Source organism: Equus quagga, chromosome 4 (assembly GCF_021613505.1).
Source record: "Equus quagga isolate Etosha38 chromosome 4, UCLA_HA_Equagga_1.0, whole genome shotgun sequence".
Taxonomy (NCBI): Eukaryota; Metazoa; Chordata; class Mammalia; order Perissodactyla; family Equidae; genus Equus; species Equus quagga.
This window is the reverse complement of record NC_060270.1, coordinates 45,850,474-45,866,489: the sequence shown is the minus strand read 5'-3', so window position 1 is coordinate 45,866,489 and position 16,016 is coordinate 45,850,474. Positions and strand designations below refer to the sequence as shown.

General features: G+C 35.6%; 1 protein-coding gene across 1 annotated transcript in view; it reads left to right on the top strand.

Moving 5' to 3' along the window:
- NLGN1 (neuroligin 1) overlaps positions 1–15,231 on the top strand; it is a 651,710-nt gene extending 636,479 nt beyond the window's left edge. Inside the window, exons 5-7 of the mRNA XM_046659447.1 lie at positions 8,885–9,097; positions 12,812–13,601; positions 14,409–15,231. Coding sequence (XP_046515403.1) covers positions 8,885–9,097; positions 12,812–13,601; positions 14,409–15,231 — 1,826 coding nt within the window. The remainder of the gene's footprint in view (positions 1–8,884; positions 9,098–12,811; positions 13,602–14,408) is intronic.
- The last annotated feature ends 785 nt before the right edge of the window (positions 15,232–16,016 follow it).

Here is a 16,016-nt window from a genome sequence, read left to right as displayed (position 1 = left end):
TTAGCTCAGGGCTAATCTTCCTCAAAAAAAAAAAAAAGATTCATATTTGTGGGGCCAACCCCATGGCTGAGTGGTTAAACTTCCATGGACTCCACCTCAGCAGCCAAGGTTCACAGTTTGGATCCCAGGCATAGACCTACTCTACTCGTTGGCCATGCTGTGAAGGCATCCCACGTACAAAGTAGAGGAAGATTAGCATGAATGTTATCTCAGGGCTGATCTTCCTCACCAAAAAATAGAATTAAAAAAATTGTAAAAAAAGATTCGCATTTGTGATATTAATTGATCTTCATAATTATCTGATTCTCCAAGGGAAAGAAGGGACGTTTCTAACAGAAGGAAGATAGGCTATTTTTGGGTTCCTCAGTAGCTATAAACTCATGTAGAAGTGCTTTGTAAAGTTAGCAAATTAAAAAAACTCATGCCTTCTCTTCAGCGTAGCTCCCCTCCAACCTCACTGTAAAAGAAAAAAATGGAATTCTGCACTTGTATGCCTTTTACTAAGTGGCATAATAACAAGATGTTCTTTTTATTCTGAAAAAGGACTAACTCTTTACATTAAAGTGAGAGAAAATCAAGCTGTCACTTCAACCCGCAGCAGCTGTCTCTTGCACCACCTTTGCCAAATGTCACCCTTTCTCTCTGGGGTCTGATTCTGCTCCTGGATCTGGGGGTGTATACCTTGCTACACAGCTTGTAACATCAGTCTCTGTGCCTTCGAGTCTCAGATTCCTTCTCATTTCACCTCATGTATATTAATACAGAGATTAGTTTCACTTTTTTCTTGAATAGCTAATCACTTGGCAGCCAACATCCTACTGTGGCATTGCAGGTCAAATCAGCTGAAAAGGACACCGACTTGAGGCTGGAAAATATAATGCTTAGTGAAAACTGCGCCCAGGACAGGACCTCAGACTTGTCACCCAGACATAAAAGATTTATTTTCAATTACAAATCTGAGCTTAATGTGAAGGCACCCCGGGGAAGATTCAGATCACTGCTTCTTCTAAATTGACCTTCCACTTGTTTCAATATTTCCTTCTCTATTGAACAGCATTCCATGACCCTCTGAGCTGAAGAGCCATATTAGCTACTGTAGGAATTGCTGGGCTAGGAAAACTTTTGAAAAATTCCTCTAACTGAAGGCCAAGTTACGTGAATAATTTCCTCCTTGGAAATTAACCAGTGAGCCTTCAGTGGTTAACACAGCCATAGATTTGGGCCTTCAAGAAATACTTCCAATGGATTGCAGAGGCCAAAACTGCCATGTTACTAAGTCTGGAGTAGAACCCAAAAGCAAAAACGCATTCCAATTTCAATATTAGATTTATTGTTAACATCTAATTAGGACCCATGGTATATCCCTTTGGCATTAGTAAATAAGATGACCCGAGGCTAGCTGCAGGTGCTGCTACACTAGTCGCTGGAATTAGTGGTTTGCCACAGGATATTTTGGGTTCCTGTTCAAGTGCCTTTATGTACATTTAGCAGCTGCTTCAAAATGTATACCATATGGCCCTAATGTAGGGTTCGCAAGCTTTTAAGAACTACTAATTAAAACTTCCTAGGAAAAGTTGGGTTTAAAAAAAAAATCTTTGCCATTTAAAATTTTGGGGAGTGGGAAATTTGGATTATTATTCAAATTTTATCAGAGATCTAATTATTAAGAAGTAGCTTAGTGTAATTTTCTTTATATTGTAGCTTTCCCAACTTCTAACCTGAGACTTTTCTCTTTCTACATATGTTTCTAGACCATTGGTTGTAGAATACTTAACACCATTCTTGGTTTTCACCTTTGAATCGATTCTGCCCATAATTATGGATAATTGTATTAAATGAAAATAAATACATTACCTTCACTAGGTTCATCTAGGGCGTATTTTGTTTTTTCTTAGTGATTATGTCTATGTAATGTCAGGAATGGTGCCAAATATTCCGGTATTTGCAAATACAGGATAGTCCATCTATATGTGTATTTAGGCTATGCATAAAAAGAAATCATTATCTAATTCTTTCTTTTATATATATTTTTAACTAGTTTTTCTGGATTCAAAGGTACTTAGAAATAACCACCTTTAAATCTGCAAGCATTTACTCTACCCCTACTATGTATGTGGCACTGTACCCCATCTGGGGACAGGGTCAAACAAATAGTTACAATTCAGTGTTGGTACCTACTTACAAAAGAATGTCCAGAGAAAACTGGGCATTTAGAGGAAGATGGACTAACTATGTTTGAAGTTCTCTCAACAACAACGTTTGAGCTGAGCCTTGGAGACTGAGTAGGAGCTGCCCATTTAAACAAGCCAAAGAGCAGTGGTACTCTGCAGAGAAGAATCAGTGGATGAGAGTGATGAAGTGATGGAATCAGTGAGAGGCTCCCTCTCACTGCAATGGCTAAAGTATTTTGATGACTTGATATTTAAAGAAAACATTTGAGATTGTTATAGCCCTTGGGCCCTTTTCTTGAACAGAATATTTTTATTGAAAACTTACAAAGGAGATTCTAAAGGTATTGCGCATAGTGTATATTAATATTCTCCCTTTCCCAGGGTATTTCACAATCACGTGAAAGGCCAAGTTCATTTAGCTACGTGCTCTATCAGGCAAGAGAGCACAGGGATAGAAGTACTACTAAGAAGTTCACTTGTTTGTTATTAATTGATTGATTATTTCATGGAATATTTATTCAATGGCAATTAAGTTAAGTGTCTGGAATGCAAAGATGTCCTCTGTTTACTCAGGGAGACAGAGCAATACACCAGTGACAATACAATGTGGCAAGAGCTCAGATGGAGGTCACCTAGAGATTGGGTGCTAAATCATCCTGTCTATATCATTCCTATCTTTTAGTTTTCATAGTGCATTTGAAGTGTTCAAGGAAGGAGTTCTTCCCCTGCCTTCCTCATTGCCTTTATTTTATTCTATTGGCATCGTCTAGGTAATTCACATTACCATGCTATTTCCATAATCCACAAACTTTAAGTCATTAGAAATGTTTTTAGCTAGGGTGAGTTATAGATTTGTTACTGCTGTCTATTTTTGTTTGATGTGTGCACATTGTGTGTGTGTGTGTGTGTGTGGTGGTGTGTTGGTACTTCTATATGCGGTGTTTGCGAGATTATTTAATGTTGTTCCAGAGTAGTAGTTTTACCCCGTTGTATGCTACTTTTTCACAAGTGAGATAACCCTCTACTCCAAAATTCAGGAATAAGCTTCAGTTGCTGTTTTTTGAAATTACTAAATTCTTCTGTAATTATTTTTTGTAATTTTAATTAATAGACATTTACTAAATTGGTTAAAATAAATATTCCAGTTTTATTTTGGGGAAGAGTCACAAAATGTTAAAACTGAATTATAAAGTAGAAAGATCAATCTCTCCTGTTTACCTTGGAGGTGGTGAAAACATTGGGAATTTGGGGACTGAAACACAGAGAAACTCTACAGATGTTTTCTTTCCAGGCATCTATTAGGAGTGACCTTCTTCTTTCCAACTGTATGCCTCTGTGTCCAGCTATCAGGAATCAGAAGCCCTAGTCAGTAACTCAGTTTGATCTTCCCACAGATGGGCCATTAAAAAGCAAATTATCTCACAATGAACAAACAAATGAATAAATGCACCAAACTATAAAAGTTTGAAAATACCACCAAGTTATATTGTATTAAGATATAAGCTCCATTTCAGAGCAAATTTTTTTCCAGAGAATACTTACAAAAAGGAAATTATTTTGACTTTATCTTTTGTTGCTTTCTAAGAAGAATTTAGACAGTAGCTTTCAAGAGAATACAAGAGCAAGAAAGCTAGCTAGAGGCAATGGGTAATTAAATGATACTCTGTGTGTTCTTTTTCCCTGCACAGACCCCAAATTGCCTAATTTGGTCAATTCTAACCATCATATTTTAAACAATCTTGCCTCAAAGAGAAATAAAGGGAAACTCTCCAATTATGTCTTAACATGAGGATTTTATTTTGATATAGCCGTGTCCCCCATTAGAAAAGAATATTTTTCAAAAGTGAGGCTGGTGACAGAATAGAACGTAGACTTGTTTGCTGGAAGTTTGGAGGCTGAGTAACTAGTTAGAAGGATTTCATCTGTCTAAGAAGAAAAAAGGAAGACCTAGAATAAGTCAGTCACGAAAGTGGCATGCAGAAGACGGAGACAGAATACAGAGGAAGAGCTGACTGGACTTGGCACCTAAAAATGTAGAGAAAGCTAGCACGTGGGAGTTCCAGTTGGATTTTTAGCTGGGAGGATCAGAGATATTAATCTCACAATTACAAATCCTTTTTATGTTTAAGGTGCAACATTCTTAATGAGCTATTCTTCTGATCCATATTCCAAAGTCCCTAGAAGGATGCCTCTCTGTCATTCAAAGTCTCATGTCTGCAAGACTGACTCTCTAATGCTCGGTCTGGTCTCTATTTTGAAATGCTTATCAATTTGACTCAAAGAACAAACCAGAATCTTCTGTATCCAGGCAACAGCACTGATAAACATGGAAGATTTCTTTCCTACTTCTTTATAGCATGAACTGCATACTATGGACTCTAAAAATATATATTGTATTTAACATTTCCAGAAATTAAACGCTATAAACATAGACATTTGAATTTTCCCCCCACACAAAAAAAGTACACCTACAGTATACAATCACTGACATCTTAAATTTGTGACATTATAGATGCCATCTCAAATGTAAACAGTCTGTATTTTTCCTAGTCCCAGGTTCCTCCTTGAATACTTTTGGATCTTTTTTCCTCCTGGGAAGCACCCTGCTTGACCATGATTTTACAGTCTAAAGATGTTGCCTATATGGTTGTATTGTAAGAGACCTGAATTTGGTTGTGTCAACCAATAAGCTGCAGGGCTGCTGCCAGACAACTTAACTTAGCTCCTCCCATGCTCCTTAGGGTCTGCCTATCAGAGAGCTACCTGAGGTCAGTGTACATCGGTACCCAAGCCAATACCTTGATCGCAATAATTATCTGTTTTTATTCATTTTCCCCTTGCCCAATTTGTTTTAGGTCTGATCAGATTTTTCCATTCCAAGGGCCAGTGGACCCGTGTTCAATTGCCTAGTTTTTCCTTAACACCTGAAAGTAATCCTAGTTGCTAGATTAGGTATACATCAAATTGAGGCCAAACCTGCTCAGTAAATTTAATCAGATCAGTAGAACTAGTAGATCTATGTAAGAACAACAATAATTAGAGATTTTTGCCTAATAGAATAAATTTTGGGGTAAGAAGAATGATATTAAATAAATTCTATTTGAACACAAAGTTGAATGGCAATTGTAGTGGATACATGAACCAGTGACATAATCCTTGACATAATTGTGATTATGAATTTTGAAAGTTTGCTTTAAACTTAAAAGTAATAATTTTTTAGGGTTTTATATTCATGAATCAAGTAAATTAAAAAGTTGAACATATTTTTCTGGAAAATTCTGCTGCTTCTCCCCTCCAAAAAAAGGAGACATGCTTATTTTCATAATCATTATTGTTCTATCTAGCAAAGTTAATGTGTCAATGTGTTAGGACATCAGTTAGTCACACATTCTAGGAGTTTACAAATGAAGACCAGGAAAAGCCAGATAAAGTTGGTGACTATCTGTTAAGAACGATTTAAATGACATTAAGGGAAAATCCTTCTCCAAAGTAATCATAAAGGTAAGCAACATTTTCAGTTCTTTGTACAGTTGAGTTCTCTCATAGCTGGACTACAGTTGAGCAGTTCAATGTAAAGTTTCAGCTAGAGTGAGCTGAAATAATTCTGCTGTTACGGACACAGCAGCTAAATCAATTTAAAAAAGAACTTTACATGAATACTTCATTGGATAGCAAGGTATAAAGAATGCTGCGGGTGCACATCACTTGGGTAATTAGCAAACTTTGTCTCTTTTCAGGCAACAATTTATTTAACTTTCCTCATTTTGTGCCCTTAAGTGAGCAAACAAACTTTTGTTTGAATACAGCATCAGAAATAAAAGAATTCATGCAAGCATGTAGTATCACTTTATCAGGTCTAAAGAGATAGGATTTGCTTGGTTAATTGGCCTAAATAAAGGCAACAACTATCTTTCATTTTTTCCTAATATAGAACTCATAGTGGCTTTCTGAATTCACTTTAATGATCAATTGTTTTTAGTTGGAAAGATAGATAGGTAGATGGCAGATAGATAGATAGATAGATAGATAGATAGATAGATAAACTTCAGCATACACATGAAGTAGAAATCAAAAGTGAGGGAAATTCAGTACTGAAGGGTAAAACAGACTAGCTTGGACATTCCAGGCTGAGGACACAATCTTTTACCTGACGATTTACTCCATTTTCCATGCTGTGTCTTGACACTGCAATTTTGAAATTGAATTGACTTTGCTTAAAATTTTTTCTTCAAGACACTGCAAGATTTCTTTAAACTATATATAAAGTAGAAGTTGCTCTTCAAAGAATTGACATGTTTTTTACCGTATTGTTGTATAAACACAAAACTAGTTGACCAATCTACCAGAGAAGCTAAAATGGTGCTACCAGAACTGAAGTCATCGAGGGGATACTATGTAGTCAATGTAGGGACGATAATCCCTTTACTGTGGTTCTCTGCATGCTGCATATTGGATGATGGCTATTTTATTAGTAAATCAATTTTGTCCGAATACAGAGATTCATTTGAATGTAGCTGGAGTTATTCAATATTATTTCAAGAGGAATTAAGTACAAATCCTGGGTTTTGTGCTAAGTGTCATAAGCTATATTCATAAATCAAATTTCTATGTGAATATATTTACAATATAGAATTATAGGTAATAAACAACGTAGAGTGTGCTCTCATTCTCTCAAGCATTCTCTTACTCTGTCTCACTCACTCTCTCATTCTCTAACACACACACACACACTCATACCTACTTTATCCTTCAAGAGTCCTTTCTATCTAATGCACAGTAATCCTTCCATAATGTTGTTTTCAGGGTTCATGACTTTAGTCTATCTTTATATATCAAAACGTTTGTAACAGATTCCTTCAGGAATTTAAACTAATGGTTCTGTCTTATACCAAAATTCACTTAATAGCAAATAAAGCAAAAAGAGTTCGCTTGCATGTTTTTGTTTTGTATTTAACATACTCTCATTTATTTGAATCTTGCATATTTGAAAGTGCTTCTATGTAAGATACCACAAAAATTTCCTTAGATTGTTAGGTAGATTCAATAAAAGGTAACGAATATAACCAGAAAGATATGTTTATTTGGAACTTTTTTTAAAAAAGTTAACCTCCATCTCAAGGATGATTTAATATTTCCAGGGTTATACATGCACCTACGTACAAACAAACACACACACGGTGGACTAGAGTTTGTGTTTTTGTTTCTTGCAATTTTTGGTCTTGTGGGAAAAGAACAAATCATCTGCATTTCTTCACATTCTTCAAAATTATTCAGGAAGATTTGTCATCCTTTAATGTTTCCTACAATGATCCTAAAGAATTTCTTTCCCATAGCTTCATTTTGGCTAGAGATCAATTTACTCAATCCACAGGAACTGTTATCACAGTCTGGTTTTCAAAATGTAATTGACTTCCTGGCTTATTTATAAAATAGAGGTATATTTCAAATTGAATAAAATAATTTTTATCACAAACTTTGACACCTAATGTTGAGTTTTTGTAATGGCTTTGCAATAAGAAGGTAAATCTAATTTTTAAAATTATTTCTGTAAAGTCGTTGAGGTTGGAAATTATATCCATAATATAATTAATCAATTTGTATGTAATATTTCTAAATTTTTTCTACATAATATATGAATAGTCTATAAAATGGAATATTTTATTAAATACTTTCTACTTTTTTACTTATATCCAATGCAGAAATACATTAGAGTAGATGTTTGTTTTACAAGTTATAATAAATATATTATAAAGGCTAAGTCAGCGAAATGAGTGAATATGTTTAAAGTATTATTAAAGTAATATCTTTGACTCTTCTCACTATAACAACTTCCATATGTAAGAAACTCACTCAACTTTTACTACCACAATGTTTTTTCTATCCATTTCCTTTTTTCAACTGTCTTTGCCACACTGTCAATTCAGATCCCTGTAACCTTGCCCGTACGTCCATTCTCTCTATTATTCAACATATGTTCCTCCTCGTTATTAGATTCACTAGAAAGCAGAGTTTTAAGAATTCCAGAAATATGAATCTGACCTTTTCAAAAATCTTCAATTATTCTACACTGTTTTCTAGTTGAGGAAATATCTTCATTTTAGCATTGAAGATATTCCAAAATATGATCTCAAGTTACCTGTAACGCAGTGATCCTTTCTTAGCCATGGGCCATCATGGATTAAAATGTGCGTATACATATACATGCAAGGATTTGAATATAATTTTATGCACAAGTCTTAGAATTATACCCCTGTTCTACACCCTTACATCCTGCCACTCTGCTGCACACACCTTAGATTCCAACCATGTTAGACCAGTAGTAACTCGAGGACTGACAGTGTTTTATGCAAAAGCACATTCTTATATGCCCCATGATACTATCCCAAATATTTCCACCAAGTAACTTGGCCTCTGGAATGTCTCTCTTGAGGTCTTTCAGAATGTTTTAATTTTCTTTATCTGCCCCCTGTTACCTGTTACCTGGACAACTTGGGAAACATTTGGGAAAGATAAATGTGATATTTCAGATTTCAGTCTCTACTATTCTTCCTAAAGTAAATTCTTTTGTTCTGGTGGGAAATAATTTTTCACTAAAGAACTTGGACTGTACTCACCTTGACAAACATTGGCTTCGATTGTATTTAAATTTAATGTCTATTTGATTCATGTCAACTCAAAGTTTTCTGTGGTGTCTTTTTATTTCTATTTTCCAGGTTTCTTGAGCACAGGGGATCAGGCTGCAAAAGGAAACTATGGACTCCTTGATCTCATACAAGCTCTAAGATGGACTAGTGAGAACATTGGATTCTTTGGTGGTGACCCCTTAAGAATCACTGTTTTTGGATCTGGTGCTGGGGGTTCATGTGTCAATCTGCTGACTTTATCCCATTATTCTGAAGGTAACCGTTGGAGCAATTCAACCAAAGGTATTATGCAGGTTGCAAATTTTGACAATTTTGGTGTCTGCATGCCACCACCATCAGTAGTATGTGATGCTCTGTATATATTTCTCTGTTCAAACTGAGTGTTAGGTTGAACTCAATAACTGTTTAAAACTTTGTTTCTTCAACTTTTCTATGCATGTTTAAATTTTTGTCAAACTCTTTTCTTTGTCTCCTGTGGAGCTTGGTAAGGATACCTTTCAAGCACACTTGAGAAAGGTTAGCATTACAGTTACTTTTCTTTCCTCCAAAGGGTGATTTTCAGGAAAATCAAAGATGTTCACCATTCTGTCATCTCTGTTTATTCAGTAATCAAAGTCAAAGACACAGGTTTTTCTAATCCAGGGATTGTACATAGTCTATTTTCAAGACAATAGACATTTAAAACCCTTTACTAGTGTGAAGATCAGGAAGCAGTTGTAAGCTAGTTTGTCTGGAAATGTGATTTTCACTTTTTGTTTGAGTAGAGAACGGATGTTTGATCATTTTGCATGCATGATCCAAAATTGTCAAAGCATCAAGGTCACTGGTAGAACTTTTGATTAAAAAGAAAAATATATTTGAATTTGTGCTTTTTCTATTTTCAACTCCAAGTGTTATGTTTTTTCCCCTAAAATTTGCCAAAGCAGTATAGAACCCTGAAGCTGCTTAAATCCATGAAATATTTTTCTTGTCTCCATTTTCCGGCCTTGATACCCTTTTTCCAAAGTGCCTGCCCAAGGCTTATCATATTGTTCTTTATGGACTCCCATCCTACTGTGAATGTAGTCACCCATTCTAATTGCATTGTTAACTTGAAATATCCACAGGAACAGAAGTGTTTTGTTGGAAAAGTCTGTAAAAGCAAATACTTTCCCTCCATTATACATATGTAATAGACAGGAAGATAGAGTACACGCATCAGCATAGATCATCTTGTATTTTTTATATTTTTATTTTCATTTTATATATATTATGAAAATATACAGTCAAGTATAATTCATGAAACATCTTAATATGTAAGACAGTTTTATGATATGAGCATGAGACAAAACATTAGTTTTTGGTGTCAAAGATACATTGATGTGGAATTTCAAAAGCACAGGCAGTCATTAAATGGGTATATATATTTGGAGAATCATATATTATTAGAGGCAATTTAGTGATGTAGTTCATGTAATATCTCATTTATATTAGTAAAGTTCTGATTCGAGATGACAAAATGACACATACAAGAATATTTCAAATTGTATAGAGATTTTGGTCTGTAACAAAATGACTTATTTTGAAACAACAAGCTTTGTTTTTTTTTTTTTAATTGAACAGATTAGATTGTTCTAGCATGAGGTCTATGCTAATGCCAATATTTATCTAGGTTAACATTAGACAATCTTTTCAAACTTCTTAGAGTCATTTGATCTCGTGTTATCTCCTCCTATTTTTCCTAAAACTACTAAATGAAAAGCAAAAATGAGCACCAAGGCCAGTTTCAGCCAGTATAAAACTAGCATTCGATAGAGATGAACCAATTAGTTCATCAGCTTGCATTGCTATTCACCAATCCTTGATGTGGTAAACAGCGGCAAATGGCTTCGCAAACTTGGAAACATAACATTTCATAACATTCTTCAAGGAAAACTGTCCATGCTTAATGAGAGAAATGGACTTATGTTTGGTCTAGTTCTAAGCCTATTTCCACTAACAAAGCTGCCTGATTTGATTAGGAGTTGCTCAGGAGACCTCTTGAAATCATCAGGCTAAGTCTGTCTCCAGTGCAGACATGAATGTTAAAGTCTATGACTCCCCAGGCCTGCAGTGGTGCTCAGACCTGTATCTAGCAGGGGTCAACCACAGCTTGCATACACATATCACGCACTCTCACTAATAATAAAATATATGGTTTTCCCGATACTATGTAGATGGCATATTTCAGACTATACTTAGCATGATGTGTATTTTCCCCCAAATCTTTTTGGTATATTTAATTAATGTTATTGAGCCCCTGAAATGAGAAAGAATGCCATAGAAATCACTAGGCTTATTTTAGCTATAAAAGTTTTAATCAGTAAAATGTTTCTCTGAGCAAATGTTCATAAACACATAGCCTATATAATTTTTTACAATTATCTGTATTCTTATCATTTGTTCTAGCGTACTTTTCTATAGCAAACTAAAAACATGTTCATAAAGACGTCAGAGACCAAAATAAATTTAAATTAGCATTGTTTGACTTTTTGAATATTTTTAGAATTATCTAGGAACATTTTGAATTTTGAATACATATACATGTTTGGAGAAAAATCTAAACCTTTGCTTCTAATTCAGACACTGCTTTAGCACCTTTGTGAAAAGAATTCTTATCTCCTTAACACATATTAATAATTGAACATGTGTTTAAATAACTGAGCTACAAAGCTGTATTTGAAAATTAATAATAAATGCAATTTTTAGAAGAAAATACAGTAATTATATTTATATATTTTGTTTCCTTAGCTGGTTGCCATTATATTTATTAATTTATTTATTATTCTATATGTTTTTAGAAAGATTGGCCCTGGGCTAACATCTGTTGCCAATCTTCCTTTGTTTTTTTTCCTCCCCAAAGCCCCAGGGCATAGTTGTATTTCCTAGTTGTAGGTTCTTCTAGTTCTTCCACGTGGGATGCCACCACAGCATGGCTTGATGAGTGGTGTGTAGGTCTGTGCCCAGAAGCCAAACCAGCGAAACTCAGGATGCCAAAGTGGAGTGTGAACTTAACCACTCAGCCATGGGGCAGGCCCCAGATTAATTATATTTTTAAAACAAGAATTTTATTGGAAAATACCTTAATGAATAGATAAAGTGCATTTGTAAATTTGAATGCATGCAGCTCTTATCAAACTGCATGTGGGACCATGATTTATAATTCTTAAATGCAATTAAGCGAAAAGCAGTGGACCATGCACTTTTCATCTTTTATGATAAAATATAGCAGCGCACCTTCAACAGTGGAAAAAGTTAAATCACTCCCCACTAAATCCTTCTGCTGATGATTTTTCCTTTAACCTAGTGAACACACTTCAAATGTTATGTCTTCTTCTGAAAGAGGAATATTCAGCATACTATGTCTGACTTGAAGAGCTGGAAAGAGTATGTCTAAAGTGATATTCTGTTTTGTGTGCCTTCAGGGCCATCCCCAGGGTATTAGCAAATCCCCAGCCTCAGTAGTTGTATGAACTCTCAACAATTCTTTTTCAAATAAATTCTGGCTAAAACAAATATTTAGAGCCATTTTGAAGAAAGATAGATGCAGCCAAATCAGAGAAAATAGCCCCAAAAGACAATACAGAATCATACGAAGAGTTAAAGGAAAGAGAGTTGGTCCCATCTGGTTGGCTTTGATAATAAAATGAGTGTTTATGTGCTGATCAATGGAAGCATTTGGGGCTTTTTACCACTAGTATTTGCACGTTCTCCTCTTCTCCTTGCTTACTGCCTCTTTGAGACACTGAACAATTTAGACCTCTTGACTCCTACAGTAGAAGACCTAGGTCCACCTCTTTGATTCATTATACCCTGGCGATGACCTTATGTACCTTCTCTTAAGCAAAAATGTCGCTCTCTGCCTGTTTCTTGAGTTATATCTGGGTTCTTATATACACGTCTAAAATATCAGATTTTATTGTTTTACCCTAACATTATTCAAAGGTCATCTGAAACTCTTTGTTGTTTTTCCCATAGGACTTTTTCAACGAGCAATAGCTCAAAGTGGAACAGCCCTTTCCAGCTGGGCTGTTAGTTTCCAACCCGCAAAATATGCTAGAATGTTGGCCACAAAAGTTGGTTGCAATGTTTCTGATACAGTAGAGTTAGTGGAATGCCTACAGAAGAAGCCTTACAAAGAACTTGTTGACCAAGATATTCAACCAGCGCGATACCACATAGCCTTTGGACCTGTGATTGATGGTGATGTAATACCAGATGACCCTCAGATATTGATGGAACAAGGAGAGTTTCTCAACTATGATATAATGTTAGGAGTTAACCAAGGGGAAGGGTTAAAATTTGTTGAAAATATAGTAGATAGTGATGATGGTATTTCAGCTAGTGATTTTGACTTTGCTGTTTCCAATTTTGTTGATAATTTATATGGATATCCTGAAGGCAAAGATGTTTTGAGAGAAACCATTAAATTCATGTATACTGACTGGGCTGACCGTCATAACCCTGAAACCAGAAGGAAGACATTATTGGCTTTGTTTACGGACCATCAGTGGGTGGCACCAGCTGTAGCTACAGCAGATCTTCACTCAAACTTTGGTTCGCCTACGTATTTCTATGCCTTTTACCATCATTGCCAAACAGATCAGGTTCCAGCTTGGGCTGATGCAGCTCACGGAGATGAGGTTCCTTACGTACTAGGAATCCCCATGATTGGGCCTACAGAGTTATTTCCTTGCAATTTCTCCAAAAATGATGTGATGCTGAGTGCAGTCGTAATGACATACTGGACAAATTTTGCTAAAACTGGGTATGTGCTTAAGGAATAAAGTTTTCTATAATTTAATAAAAATATCACTTTAAGCATTTAAAAATAATACATATTATGTACCCAAATGATTTAATAGATGCAATATATTAAGGTCCTTTACTCAAAATTCTACATTGTAGTATTTCAAAAATCACTGCTTTATTACTCCTTACTTTATTAGAAGTTTATTAAGAAAGGCTAATACCTCTATCGCATTACTCGATAATTAATTTTATTCTGTTTTTTTAATTACACAGGACCTATTATTATTGTTATTCAATAGTGACAAATATTATTTTTTAGTGCTTTCCAGTTTACAGTGTGCCTTTTGATCCTCCCAACTACTTTGTGAGGTAGGCAGGTACTACTAATTCCATTTTACAGAGAAGAGAATTGAGGCTACGAGATCCTCATATAGATATTCATATGTCTGTGTAGCAACACTAGAACTCAAATATCCATTTACCAACCTCAAATCCCAAGTCCTCTCCACTGTTCCATGCTGTCTCTGCTAGTTTGCCTATGAGACAATGCATATGCATATGAATTTTAAAATCTTTGGATATACAGCAGCCATCTCTAAATGGAAAGAGAGAACAAGAATGTGAGGCTTACTCGAATAACATTATCATCCATCTGACAATCTGCCTGCAATTGGATTTATATTTCTAAATTAACCCAAGTTGTTAAAACACAGTCTAAAGCTTTGCTGAGTTGTCTCTCCAATTAGATGTTAAACTAGTACCATTTCAATTAAGAAAAAGAATAAAGCAATTTTGTTCTCATAATTTCTTTTTTCTCTCCTAGTGACCCAAATCAACCAGTCCCTCAAGACACAAAATTCATCCATACCAAACCCAACCGCTTTGAAGAAGTAGCATGGACCAGATATTCCCAGAAAGATCAACTTTATCTCCATATTGGATTAAAACCGAGAGTTAAAGAACATTACAGAGCCAATAAGGTGAACCTCTGGTTGGAGCTGGTACCTCATCTGCATAATCTTAATGACATTTCTCAGTATACCTCGACAACAACTAAAGTGCCATCAACTGATATCACGTTCAGGCCTACGAGAAAAAATTCTGTACCTGTCACATCAGCCTTTCCCACTGCCAAGCAGGATGACCCCAAACAACAACCGAGTCCATTTTCAGTGGATCAAAGGGACTACTCAACAGAGCTGAGCGTCACAATTGCAGTTGGAGCATCACTGCTATTTCTGAACATCTTGGCCTTTGCAGCCCTGTACTACAAAAAGGATAAGAGGAGACATGATGTTCACAGGAGATGCAGCCCTCAGCGCACTACTACCAATGATCTGACCCATGCACAAGAAGAGGAGATCATGTCCCTCCAGATGAAGCACACTGATTTGGATCATGAATGTGAGTCCATCCATCCACATGAGGTGGTTCTTCGGACCGCCTGCCCCCCAGATTACACACTAGCTATGAGGAGGTCACCTGACGATGTTCCCTTAATGACACCCAACACCATTACAATGATTCCCAATACTATACCAGGGATTCAACCCTTACACACATTCAATACATTTACTGGAGGACAGAACAATACTCTGCCCCATCCCCATCCCCACCCCCATTCACATTCAACAACCAGGGTATAGCCAGACAAGAGAAACAAACTCTATTTTTTTGATGGATTGCAGTAAAAGATTACTGAAGATTCCTTGGCTTTCAACCTACAAGACTCTTACTATTTAAATAAGGAGGACTATTATGTGAATATACATATCAAGAACTTTGGGGGTTTTGAAAAAAATGAATTGTACATATATACAAAAATCAACTTTAAAAATGAATTTCAATTGCGTGAAGCAATTGTTCTGAATGATACTTTTTCATTCACATTCAAGAATTAATTTTTTGAAGATTTATGTTACATAATGGAATTAGGCATGTGGAACACCAAACAGGAAAGAACTATGTCTGAAATATAAAAAATAAAAATAAAAAAGCAACCATGCATATGCACAAGGGACACACCAATGGAATGTCAGATAATTTTCACCAGTTTTTATTTGGAGCCGTTTTATTGTGTAGACCATATTTACATATTTGGATAAGTACACAAAGCACCAATGCTGTTAATGGCCTTAGCGAAGGCTCATGCTGAAATTTGCCAGTAAAACAAAGAAGTTTAAAGACTGGCAGGTACAACATTATCACATAAGTGCTGTCAGTATAAAGTTGTGGGGATAAAGGAAACGATATTTTTAGCACGATGTGCATGATAATTTATATGCTTGGTGGCTGTGCTGCTGATTAAGCCGTAATTAAAATTCTTCTCATCCCATTGGAGTTTTTAATAGAAGCTTCCTCCATCAATTGGCAGAACCTAAAGAAGATTTTAAGGGGCAAAAGTAATTACAATTAAATAATTCACAGTAGT